This window comes from Limulus polyphemus, unplaced genomic scaffold (assembly GCF_000517525.1).
Source record: "Limulus polyphemus unplaced genomic scaffold, Limulus_polyphemus-2.1.2 Scaffold5, whole genome shotgun sequence".
Lineage (NCBI taxonomy): Eukaryota > Metazoa > Arthropoda > Merostomata > Xiphosura > Limulidae > Limulus > Limulus polyphemus.
The window spans coordinates 1,454,302-1,467,406 of NW_013665615.1; the positions used below are offsets into that span (position 1 = coordinate 1,454,302).

A 13,105-nucleotide genomic window follows, 5' to 3' on the forward strand; every position below is an offset into this window, starting at 1 on the left:
CTTAACTGCTAAATCCAAAGTACAATTTAACTACTAAATTTAAAGGGTCATTTAGCTCGGTTTCAGACCATTCGAATTGTAATACGTAAAAGCACTTAGACATCATTGAAATTATGTTAGAAAGCTAAGGCTAAGTGAAACGATATAATCAGTAACAATTATGCTAAAAACTTGAGGCTTTAATAAAATCTAATAGGCTGACTGTATAGCACGAATTGAACATAAATCACTGAATGCATGAGACGAACTTATAAATCTGACTAACAACTAAATCGATTATTCAGCTAATTACCGTTACTCACAGAGATATCTATATAATAAAGATATATTAAAATAGTAAATATATATCTACGTAGTAAATATATATGTATATAGTAAGGATATATCTATACAAGAAAGATACATCCACAGAATGAGGATATATCTATATATTGAAGATGCATTCACATTGCAAGTGTATATTTACACATTTAAGTTACATTCACATAGTGAGAATATATCAACATATTGAATAAAAACCTTATAACCCTATAACATCTTGAAGATACAGTAACTTAGCAAGTATATATCCACATGTCGAATATGCAGTCACATAAGGAGGAGTTACTTATATAACGAAGATATGTTAACATAGTAAAAATACATTCACATAGTGAGAATATATCAACATATTGAATAAAAACCTTATAACCCTATAACATCTTGAAGATACAGTAACTTAGCAAGTACGTATCCACATGTCGAATATGCAGTCACATAGGGAGGAGTTACTTATATAATGAAAATATGTTAACATAGTAAAAATACATTCACATATTGAAGGTATGATTTCATCTTGGTTATAATTTTTGAGCATGACTGCAGATTTTACTAGATATCAACAGTATCAGTTGATTTCTCTTAGATATCTCGGACTCTATTAAATTGAGTAGCCTCATTTAATTATTGTTCTCAACACACTAGAGCTCAACTAAAAGTAAAACAGTACCATTTTATTGTTCGTAACACTTCTAGAACTTTACTAAACACCACGCATTCTCATTTGGATATTCTTATCGTATCTAGAACGTTAAAAGTAAATATCAAACAAGTTCAGTTGGTTGCTCTTAACGAACTCTATACTGTAGCTCAGACAATATATTGTATCTATTCTCCATATTTCTAGGATCCTGCTAAATATCAGACATTCTCACTTTAACATATGTAGAAGTCTACTAAATATCAAACAGTTTCTTTTGTATGGACTTAACATTAAATATTGAAGATCAATCAGTATCATCTGTGGTTTTTAACACATTTCTTGGACAAGTTAAATATGGGAAATCTTGTAATATATGGAGACAAATAACAGTATATTTTTGAATGTATCATGCTATTCTTACCCCAACCAAGAATATAAAACCACTTCATTATTTTGTCTTCAGCCACAAATGCAATCACTAGTAGAGTATGTAGGTAGAGGCCCTCACAGAACATCCACATGTAATTACTCAGTAGAAAGTAATGAACTAAGACGTGGAGAACCTGACAAGCTGTCTGAAATATCAAAAACAACTTATTGATCTATATACGTGGTACGTCTGTAATAATATATACTGTAGTGTAATACTTGTGTATGGAAGTACATTATATTAATATAATAGTAAATTGACAAACAACGATTTATAAGCATAATGAATTGGTATATTTCGGGGGGAATACTTCAGTGTAATGAAATAAACAAAGTTGCGTGAGAGGAATACAGTAACATTCAGGTGGAGTATTTGCGTTTAAATGCGTCTGAAGTCTATTTTCTTATACAAGTTGAATTCAGAAATATTCTGTGGTTGAAGACTGGGAAACATGGAAAGTATTAAGCAAGATTTTAAGGTGTTTACACATGTTCGAATAATATATATACAGTGTATATATGTTAGGATTGAATAAGCTTAACTCCAAGGGACAAAGTCTGTTTTGCCAGAAGCCAAGAAAGCATGACAAATAGCTTCACATACACAAAGTCGAGAAAATGACTTGAAATGAAACATTCTGGTTTCTTATTTATATCGATGTTGCCCATAACTTCCTTCTAAATTGGCTTCGGTGTGTTTTGTGAGTAATTTAGTTACATGCCTATAGTTTAGGGCTAAACTATTTTATATTTCTATACGGAACCTGTGTATTACAGCAAATACATAAAATATGGAAGAATGATGTAATTCATGGATATTTTTCAAAACAGCCGTATGTTTAAATAAGTCCCCCCCCCCTCTCCGTGGCGCTGCGGAAAGTCTGTAGACTTATAACGCTTAAAACGGGTTTCGATATCCGTACTGGTCAAACACAGATATCGCATTGTGTAGCATTGTGCTTACCAACAAACAAATAAAATTGTATATATATTTATAATGATAACACAAAAGTCATGTTAATTTTAACATACAAAGGAAAGAAGGCATAACGCGACAGCATCCCTATATCTTGGATGATTTTTATTTTTAATTTCAAATAACTAGGCTAGGAACCAAAACGTGGGAGAGATACCTGTAAAAAATAGAACCTGAAAATATTTGTGGATATATCTTTTTAAGATTTAACTCTATTCGAAAGCACAGTTATTAAGTAAGACTAGAATAAAAAAGAAACAAGGATAAATATCAGTGCTCAAATCCAAAAAATCCAAATCTCAGCTAGCATCCATTACTTGTCGCCAGCTGTAGAACGACACTGGCTCTTAATAGAGCAAAAATGAAATAAAAATAAAATTGAAAACAGGTTAGTAAAACAAAACGCTGGTATAATAAGTAAACCTAAAAGATTTCTAAGACACACATGGCTTACTTGCATGTGTGAAATAGATTAATAACGTGATATGTCAGGTGATTGCTTGAGCCTTATTAATGCTGACCTATAGTCATATCTTGTAAACTAACAAGGAACTTGCCGACTTTCAAAGGGACAATTTCGTCACTTTACAATGCCGCATTTCAGTTCTAATGAGCAGGAGCTCTTCCAAAACAATACATAATGCTTGTATTGTCCAAAATTTGGTTTGAATAACATGAAAAAAATTTCAGTCCTTTCCTTAACTATCACCATTACCCGATCTTAGCGCGATTGAGCATTCCTGTGTTGAACTTGAACATCGCATTTATCACCGTAATCAATTACCAACATTTTTAAACCAGTATAGCCCATTCAAACCAAACGTAACACCTGTCATGCCGTTCAACTGCCAGGCCGTTAGCACATTAACGGTGGTGCAACCTGATATTATCTAGGGATTCTGATAAATTGCCCAGTCAATGTACTAAAAGAAAAAATATATATATATATATATATTATTCTGATGAAGTAGTACGTTACTTAGTATCAACCCTGACAAGCTAACACGAGGGTATTTATGAATGATATGTTTATGCACTGTGAGAGAGATAAGTAACTTTAAAATTATGTAGAGCTCAATTCTATAAGTCTAATATATCTTAAAAAGGTATGCCAAAGTTGTATACTTTTACCAATTATTGTAAACAAAAACAATACTTGAAATGCAACATGTCTTATCTATCATCTTAAGACTGGTTGATACTTACCTTATTGCTGAATAAGACTTCTGGATATTTGATGACCTCCGTGTACCACACTATCCACAGAATGTTGTTGATGATAAAAGATACAAAAAGGTTTTTGTGGATAGTAATTCGGGTGCATTTCATAGATCTATGAGAAAAGTTGGAAATTTAGGTGAATAATAAAGTAACATTCAAATATTATACACATATCGATTTCAAATTACAAAACACATGGTCTGTGTGTAATCATGTGCAGAAATTCAGGTCAGAACAAATCTGAAATAGCTGACTTTTTAATGTTTAAAAAATTCAATCGGATGAATATCGAACAATATAATCAACTCTTGAATCTAAACAATAAATTGATTGAATGCATTTTTAGGATATTAATATTAGAAACTGCCTTGATAAATTGTTGTTGTAAAATAAAATCTGGATCCTATTTTAAAGGAGATTTACTTGAAATACGTTTTCATATACATATAACTTTAACATTTATGTCATTAGTTTTTAACTTCTTTCGGATCATGTAATATAACTCATGAAACGAAATTTCGAACTCAAAGTAAATATCAAAATCAGTTGAAGCCCTATTATGTTTTTTCATAATTCTTACAAAGGTTACTTCCTATTTTGAAATATACATAAGTAAGTAAGCTATTATATATATCTAATATAACATATTTCAGAGAAACATCGTACAATCAGTTGATGCAGGGAAATATGTCCAATGAGAAAGATTTATACTCACCTAAGGTAGAATGTACTTCTGGGGAACAGTGTGTAATGCACTCACCTGAAGTAGAAGTATATGATGAAGGAAATAATGCATGTTACACTTACCTGAAATACAAAAAGGTAGCCAGAGAAAGAGTAAATGTTCACATTTGACCATGGAAACAGTTCATGCTACACTCACCTGAATAAGAAGAATATGGCAAGGGAAGAAGTACATTGTTACTACACTCATCTGAAATAGAAGAATGTGATCGAGGAAACAATAACTGTTACACTCGCTTGAAATAGGAAAATAAAGACAAAGACAAAATACCTGCTACATTCACTTGAAGTAGAATAATTTGGTCAGGGAAACAATATCTGGTACACTCTTCTGATGTAGAAGAATATGACCAGATAAACAGTACATGCTACGCGCTCCTGAAGGAGATAAATATAGCCGGGATAGTAATACATGTTAAACTGATGACGCTACACTCACCTGAAATAGAAGAATATGACCAGGGAAACGCTCAGAGCAATAACAGATATGGAGTATCCAGCAATGTAAATTTTATTGATCTTATCACGGAACTGAAACAAAACAAAATAGAAATTGTATTATTATTATTATAATAAAAAAAAATAATTAAATTATTTGTTTGCCAAACAAAAGATTAATTAACAAAATGTTTATAGTAAACAACGAAGGAGCTTTTACTACGTACGTATCAGCACTACGGTAAAACACCAAAACACAAATATATAGTATTTAATGGAATATGGAATATTCAAGTACATTATTTTGTGTCTTTTAATGAAACCTTTCAGATGAAGGATATTTTTCTAATAGTTATAAGACCCAAGAGTTATTCTCTTAATCTTCATCTCCATGTCAACCACAGTAAAAGAAACTCACAATAACCACAGATAACAACCAATAATAGATTTTCCAGTCTAGTCTTTTTTGTTGTTAGAGACTGTCTATAGATTTAATTTACAATTATATCTATAAGTTGATCGAAATTTCCTGTAAAATCTAGTGTCAGTTGTAATAAAGTATTATATAAATGTTGGAATATTATAGTTATATAGTGTTGTACGTATAAGCTATAGACACATACGTGAGGAGTAATTAAAAAATTGAAATAAAAGTCTAGGCAGGTCTAAAATAAAGACGTTTGTCGTCCTGAGAGTACAATAGGCTAGTATAATGCGTTATATGGCCTTTTTGGATCAACTTAAACCAGAAAAAAAATGTTATTAATATTATGTTTATCTCTTAAAGGACAGATTTAGAGTTATTCTAGAAATATTATTTCTAAATGTTTAATGATCGTTATTATTAAGATTATTACTTAGAGCTGTAAAACTGAGAAATTAAGCATCTATATATTTGTATAATTAGACAAATTTTATGTACATCATAAACGGTTTATTAGAACAGCAAAAAATTTTACCAGAAACATGTAGAAAGACGTATAATTCATCATTTTCATTCTCACAACAAAACATTACCAAAACACATATAATGACAAAATATAACATCAAATTATTATAAATAGCGTCTGTAACCTTACGTCAGTTCATATTAAACATTCAGTACTTGGTTGGTCCTCCTTGTACTCTAATAACTTCCGCAAGACGACGTGGCATGCTGTCGATGAGGTTATTGATCTAATACATCATGATTTCATCCCAACTTGTCACTAGAAGACGCTGTAACTCAGCTACAGTAGCTGGTTTAGAGTTGTGGTTAACAATTTTCCGGCTCAGTTCTACCCAACAATTCTCAATGAGATTACAATCTGGAGACTTTGTTGGCCATGACAATCTTTTCCTCCTAGTCGAGATAATCCTGTATAAAACGTGCACTGTGGGCAGTGGCAATGTTATTCTGGAACACAAAGTTATTGACAGAACTTGCCCTAGCATATGACAGAACTATCGTCTACATGTGATGCTTATAGGAGGCGCCATTTACAGTTTCCTGGAGAATATAAAGAGCAGTTTTTCCACCATAGTGAAAAGCTGCCCAAACAGCTATTCTTCAGGCAAATGACGAACACGAATTCTACCATAAGCTTTAATAAGCCAAAAACAGGACTCATCTGAAAAGATAATGTGTCGCCAGTGTTCTAACTGTAAGTTGGCATGCTGTCTTGCCCAAGTATCACGTTATGTCGATGAATTCTGGTTATTATCGGTTTGCAGATAGCCCTTCTTGGAAAATAACCTTCTTTGGTTAGTCTCCTATTCACTGTTCTTCTGGAAACTCTGGAGTAAATGTGTTCATGACATTCCTGTCGTAAGGTGTTGCAAGACTATTTTCGACCTTGACGTGTTAATTAACCTGATCAAAACACGGTCATCTCGGGCAGTAGTGTTTTGGTGTCTACCAGTAGAATTTCCTGGAACAACGTTGCCTTAATCCAATGACGTTTCAGAATTCTGGATACAGTATACTGGGGGTAGCCTACTGTTCTGGCAATGTCCATTCGCTTCATACCATTCCTGGATAGTCGAACAATTTGACCCCAATATACTTCTAGCACGTGACGAGGCATGACTCTACACCAAGTATAGAGAAATTGTCTGACCAAAGAGTTCATCTGTTTCGAAAAGGATTATACCACAAGCACACTCTTTTATACAGAACAGGTGTTATGTGTGTATTGACAAATAAATGCAAAAACAATTTATACAAATCAAAATAACAACCCGTACATGTTTGTCCGATCATACGCTTCCTTTTCTGTTACTACTCGGGCATTTACTCAGTAATTGCTCTGTGCATGTAGACAATAACATTAATATAGAACAGTATGCAAACATTTTGGCCAAGACTGTAAGTATCAAGTAGACAGTAGAAGCATAACTTACTCTCTATATTGAGATTGAACTCTAATTTTGAGTTATATATAACTTATTGACAAAAAAAAAAAAAACTCCCGATAGATATTTCCAGTGAACTGTTTAAAATTCATCACAAAGATAATTTTGTAATTGACGTTGAAAAATACATCGATACAACCTTTGTATCATGAAGTATTTGATGGTATTATAGTCTTTGAAATATTGTATTATTGCAAAATAACTTACACTCAAGTCATCTTTATCAATACAGGTGGTGTAATTGGACCATGTTTTGTTGGTTTCAGGGTGAAGGAACCAACTCCCGTCTTCTTCACACACTTTATGAGCATACCCTATACGAAAACACGAAAACTGTGTAGATACATAGAAATATTGTACTGGAATTTGATTTTAGTATTATGTAAACTAAACCTTAATAATCATTTGCAACAAGATTTAAACATAAACTTGAAAATTACTATTGCATTAACAAAACCATTTATATGCAGTGTAGATTGACATAAATAGTTCGAACTATTTTGTTTTCAGGAAAATGCTATAAGAACAAAAATCAAAAACAAGAAAAATAAAAATACTTTAGGAATCAAACCATAACTCATAGCTTTTATTCGTGGGTCTTGATTTTATGAAAGTTAAAACATAGCAAGCTCTAGGAAAAATAATATTTACGTTGTCATGGTTTATATATAAATATTATTTTGCAAGGAATCTTAATCTAAACCTTAATAAATGAAATGCTTTCGCTTCTGTTGTATTAAATATAATAGAATGTTCTGGAAACCTAACATATTCATCTATGTTCACTGGAACATGAACTATTTGAGGTAATCTCAGGTAAGAAAGCCAATTCAGAACCAGCAGTTACGAGTAACGTTTTTTCATTGTCCTAGATAGACTGAAAACAGCAGATGTTACCTGTGATGAAGGGCAGAGTTCCCTAAAACTGGTATAACTCAGTGACAATTACTGAAACGAAAGATATATTAGGATCCATATTTATTTTTAATATCTTAAATAGCTTGTTTGCTGAATAATTCAGAATAATAAATTAGGAGCATCAGTGTTTCGTATTGATCAAAACATGTATAAATATATGGGCTCAATGTGACGTGTAAAAAAGTTAACTAAAAATACCATGTGTGTAATACAATTCACCATTACAAAGTACCTACTCTTGTTATTTCGACCTGCCCTTGTCTAGGGTTACTAAAGAGTAGTAAAAATTTCTGAAACCGGTAAAACTCGGTGATAAGTAAGTTAATATAATGATAGACTAGGCTTAATATTTATTTTTAGTACCTAAAATATCCTAATATTTTATTCCAAAAAGTAATGAAAGATGCTAGAAAAACAATAGTTTTACATTATTATGGATAATTAAGATATAAACTGGAAGTAGCGCAATATTAATATGTAGGTCAACGGTATCTATTTAGCTAGTTACTCTTACAAAAATTGTAGTTGTTAGAATATTTACTGTCTTATCTACTAATATGTTTTCATTACACTGATTAATTATTTCGTTTACTAAATTATTATTTCAATTTAGTAAAAGCATTTCAACTACTTTTATACAGTGCTTGCAAACCTCTGATATGAATTTGAATTACATATAAACGAATTGTTCGAGGTGAGTATTTTTGTACTTCCGCATATAAACAGCTATAGGTGGTAATATTAGTTCTATTTTCTACAGAAAGGTGATTTCTTTCTAAAAGTATATTTTATTTTGTTCAGGTAACGTTAAGCGTAATATCTAAACTAATTTATTTCTACTTCGTCAGTAATGTTTGCGACTACGTTTGAAGATAGTACACGTACGTCCTGGATGAAATCCTGTTACAAAAACAGGACAAGGTACGTATACAACATCACCAGCAGAAGTAGCATTCCAACAGCTCCAACCATCAAATGTTCCTGGACAGTAGAGTTTATCTGTATGAAATGAATAGGAAACAAATGAAAAGTATGGTTAGATGATTTACACATGGATCAATTACTTTTCCCTGTAGATGCCTATTTTACAAATTTCATTTTGGTGGTTTGCTAGTAATTGTTGGCGGATATGTTAATCGTATATTAATATCCTTGATACTGGGTTTTCAAATAACGAACTTCTTTATCTAGGGTGGATATTTTATTTTTTTACATCCACATTGTTCCTCGAGAATGGATGGTGAATTGATTTTATCTTATACCCGATTTTTCCAATATTCGATGGTGAAGTTGTTTGTCATACAAATTGCTTTTCGAGGTCAGGAAATTGATTTTTATTCGATACTGCTCGGATAATGGATAATGTAATTGTTTGCTACACATTTGGTGTTCTAACAGTTTCAATGTCTATGAATGTAACGTGGTTTTTATCTATGTTAATACAACTCTGTATTCCCCAGGTAGTGTTTTAGTCTGCATCCGATTATTTTACTATGAATGATGAGTTCGTTTCTTCTGTATTTTTAGATTTAACAGTAGTAGTGAAACTGTATTTATTCATTCGTTATTAAAGTATTAAATCTATAACTTGTTCTCATAACTTAATAAAAAATTATCTAATCTATAACTAAATCCTCAGGAATAAAAGTAAACCGGTCTAAACCCACTAGAACGTGAAAGCGAGACAAAAAATTAGCATCAGAGTTAAGTATATTTTACATGATCGTTAGTTTCCAAAACTTCCAAGTTTTTGATTTTCAATAGATAATTTTGATATTGTTATTCGTGTTAAAGAAATATATATTTTCATTTATATTATACAACTGTTAATATTTCGTTTACTTAATTATCCAAACTTATAGTTTTGTGTCATATGAATCAAAACGTTTTACTATCAATTAATAACAACGATTACGAATAGAGTTTCAAATAAAACCTATTGATGAATTTAAATTTTTTTCATAGAATTTATTTGCGAATATTTTAAGCCGCTATTGGGCTACTAAAGTGCATTAGGCAATGATGCTTAGATTACATTTGTGTGTTTATATTTTATTGTGCTGTACACGTAGGTTTGTGTTAACTTTGACATTCCAGCTAGGTATCAAATTCAAACAGTTCACCGGCGGACATAGATTATACTTGAAAGTGACTAGAAAATGGCTATGTCGTTATAAATCTCAAGATATTATTTTTTAACGTTAAGAAGTGTTGTCTTTCCTAGACTAAATATACAATGTTAGTGTAAGCAAATATGCAAGAACCATAAAATATGTAAATGGTAGAAAATTCACAATGAATGATTATAGTCAGTTTCTTTCCGCCTGGTTAGCGATATTTCATCTGAGATTTTTACTACGTGAGAATACGTATATATATATATATATAATTTATAACAACAACAGTTCATGCCTCAGATAAGTTTAGTTTCTTCTAACCTTCAGATTACTCCCACGAGACTGGCACGTGCGCATTCATGAATGGTATTAGATATTCTTGTACACTTTCAAAGTACGGCAGCAAAGAAAGACAGTAATCTTTAACTACTTTTATCTTGCAGGTTTGTAATATTTAAAAAATAGATGTTATTTTACGGTATAGTATTATAAATACGTGTAAAATCCCTCTGGAGATGAACATTATGCCTTAATATAACTTAGTTTCACCAAATTCACTAGTTATTGCTGATTGTTAGTTTTATAATATTAAAGCATTCTGTTTATATATCACTGTTTTAGCCATGAAAATAATTGATCCAACAAATATCAACGAAATGAGTTAAAATGTATAATACATTTACTGGTTACATAGTATGGAACTGGTAGTTATTTTATTAACAACAACAGCAAAAAAACACAGATATCGGTTACATTTTAGGGAACCAGAAGTTTCTGTGACAGTAAAAAAAAGAAAAAAAATACATTAATACATCTACTGTGTGAATATGAAAATTAAAACGTTATAATGACTAAGTTCTTTAGGTCTACATTAATTCACAATGTCATTCAGAAATCATCGTGTAACATAAACTATTTGGTTGGGCAAAGAAGAACAAAATAATAATTAACAATCTGAACTAGAGTTGCTGATAAAACTAATGACAATTAAACTGTGTATTTTATTTATTACTAATATTTATGAATATAAAGGGTAACTACAGTTACACCAGAACTTTATATACAGTTTTGTTTGTTTGTTTTGAATTTCGCGCAAAGCTACACGAGGGCTATCTGCGCTAGCCGTCCCTAATTCTGCAGTGTAAGACAAGAGGGAAGGCAGCTAGTCATCACCTCCCACCGCCAACTCTTTTACCAACGAATAGTGGGATTGACCGTCATATTATAACGTCCCCACGGCTGAAAGGGCGAGCATGTTTGGTGTGACGGGGATTCGAACCCGCGACCCTCAGATATACAGTTTTGAACCTTCTTTAGTAATGAAACCAAAACGTTCACATCGTGTGATGGAGTTACTATTATATATATCTGTTTTAATAGAAATGTGTATATATCTAATTAAAATTAATTCGTTAATCGTGAACCCTCGATAAAATATCAAGGAAGTTCAAGGCCAGATAGAGGACTAAATATTGTTTGTGAGTTTGTAAAACTTTTGTACATAGATCATTACTTGTAATAACTATTATTGTACATTGTGTTATTGTTTGGATATTAAAATATATTTGTATTAAAAAACTGTATGTGTCAATCTCGTTGGCAAGTATCATAAATTGGATACATATCGACATTTATTTAATTTCTAAATCCAAGTTATCCTTTAACTCAGTCTCAGTCTATTCCAAATTATAATACGGAGGATCGTGTCCGAGATATGAATCATAGACAAAATTCGATCTAAATTCAAATTCAAATCATAATTCAATTTATATTTACCAGTGCCAACAAGATTTGATCATGTCTGATTACCAAGATTTTTTTAATCACCCTCCATCGAACAGCTAGAAAGATATAACAAAAATGAATTGCTCGAAATTGCTAAAGTTTTAGAACTAGAAGTTAGAAAATCAACGAGAAAAAATTAACTAAAAAAGCGTATTATTGAAATACTAGCCAATGATGATTTGTTGCCTGAGGAAGTATTGGAGAAATATTCTAGTGTGCCCACTGGCCAATCAGAGTTGAGTGATAAAGATAAGTTAGAGATTCAGCTAAAACTCAAACACATCGAGCTTGAACAAGCTCGTATTGAAGCCGAGAAAGAACAAGCTCGAATCAGAGCTGAGAGAGAACAAGCTCCCATCGAGGCTGAAAGAGAAAATAAACGTCTCGAGGCCGAAAAGGCTCGCAATGAAGCCGAAAAAAGAAATTTAGTTAGATAATTGAAATTAGACTCAGCTCCGATGGGCCAAAACAAAATGACAATTTTGAACTCAATCGATATGTTAAAGTACCACCAATCAATGAAAATCAAGTAGATAAATGTTTCCAATAAACAATATTCCCTGAACAATAACAGACTCACCAGTGGCATAACTCGAATCTAATGACAATATACCTTCTAACAACAATGATTGAGTCGCCCCAGTATCACGTAGGATACGTATGGGTATAGGATTGCCAGTGCCATTTGTTAAAGACACAGAACCAATATACACAAAAGGTATAACGTCCTCTCTGACTACATCAGCTTTTATATCAGTGGCCAAATCAGCAACATCTGGTGAAACTACGTCCATATGTGGACACAAATACACTGGGTGTTGCCTCCTTTTCCTTTTTTCTTCTTCAAACACCAATAATCGGACATAACATGACCAGGTTTGTTACAAAAATGGCAGACCGGCCTTGATTGTTTTAAAGAAGTTTTATCCTGAATGTCAAAATATTTCGAACTATAGGAGCTGGAATTTTTAAAAGGATTCTCAATTTTAGTGGATTGAATAGATACAGGTTTTGTTGAGATGGTAGGATTTTGTTTTCTATGAAAAGTGGTTTAATGTGTTAAAGTGTAATCATCGAAAAGAGTGGCTGCTTCCTGTAGTGTTTCAACTTTCTTTTCATCTA

At 31.9% G+C, this 13,105-nt stretch overlaps 1 protein-coding gene across 2 annotated transcripts in view; it reads right to left on the bottom strand.

Moving 5' to 3' along the window:
• Positions 1 to 13,105, bottom strand: part of LOC106472993 (calcitonin gene-related peptide type 1 receptor-like) — a 148,822-nt gene that overhangs the window by 15,300 nt on the left and 120,417 nt on the right. For both annotated transcript variants that reach the window (XM_022379483.1, XM_022379446.1), the window contains 5 exons: positions 8,967 to 9,080; positions 7,371 to 7,477; positions 4,771 to 4,862; positions 3,573 to 3,699; positions 1,383 to 1,536 (listed from right to left, as the gene is read on the bottom strand). In XM_022379483.1, the coding sequence (XP_022235191.1) occupies positions 1,383 to 1,536; positions 3,573 to 3,699; positions 4,771 to 4,862; positions 7,371 to 7,477; positions 8,967 to 9,080 (594 nt within the window). The remainder of the gene's footprint in view (positions 1 to 1,382; positions 1,537 to 3,572; positions 3,700 to 4,770; positions 4,863 to 7,370; positions 7,478 to 8,966; positions 9,081 to 13,105) is intronic.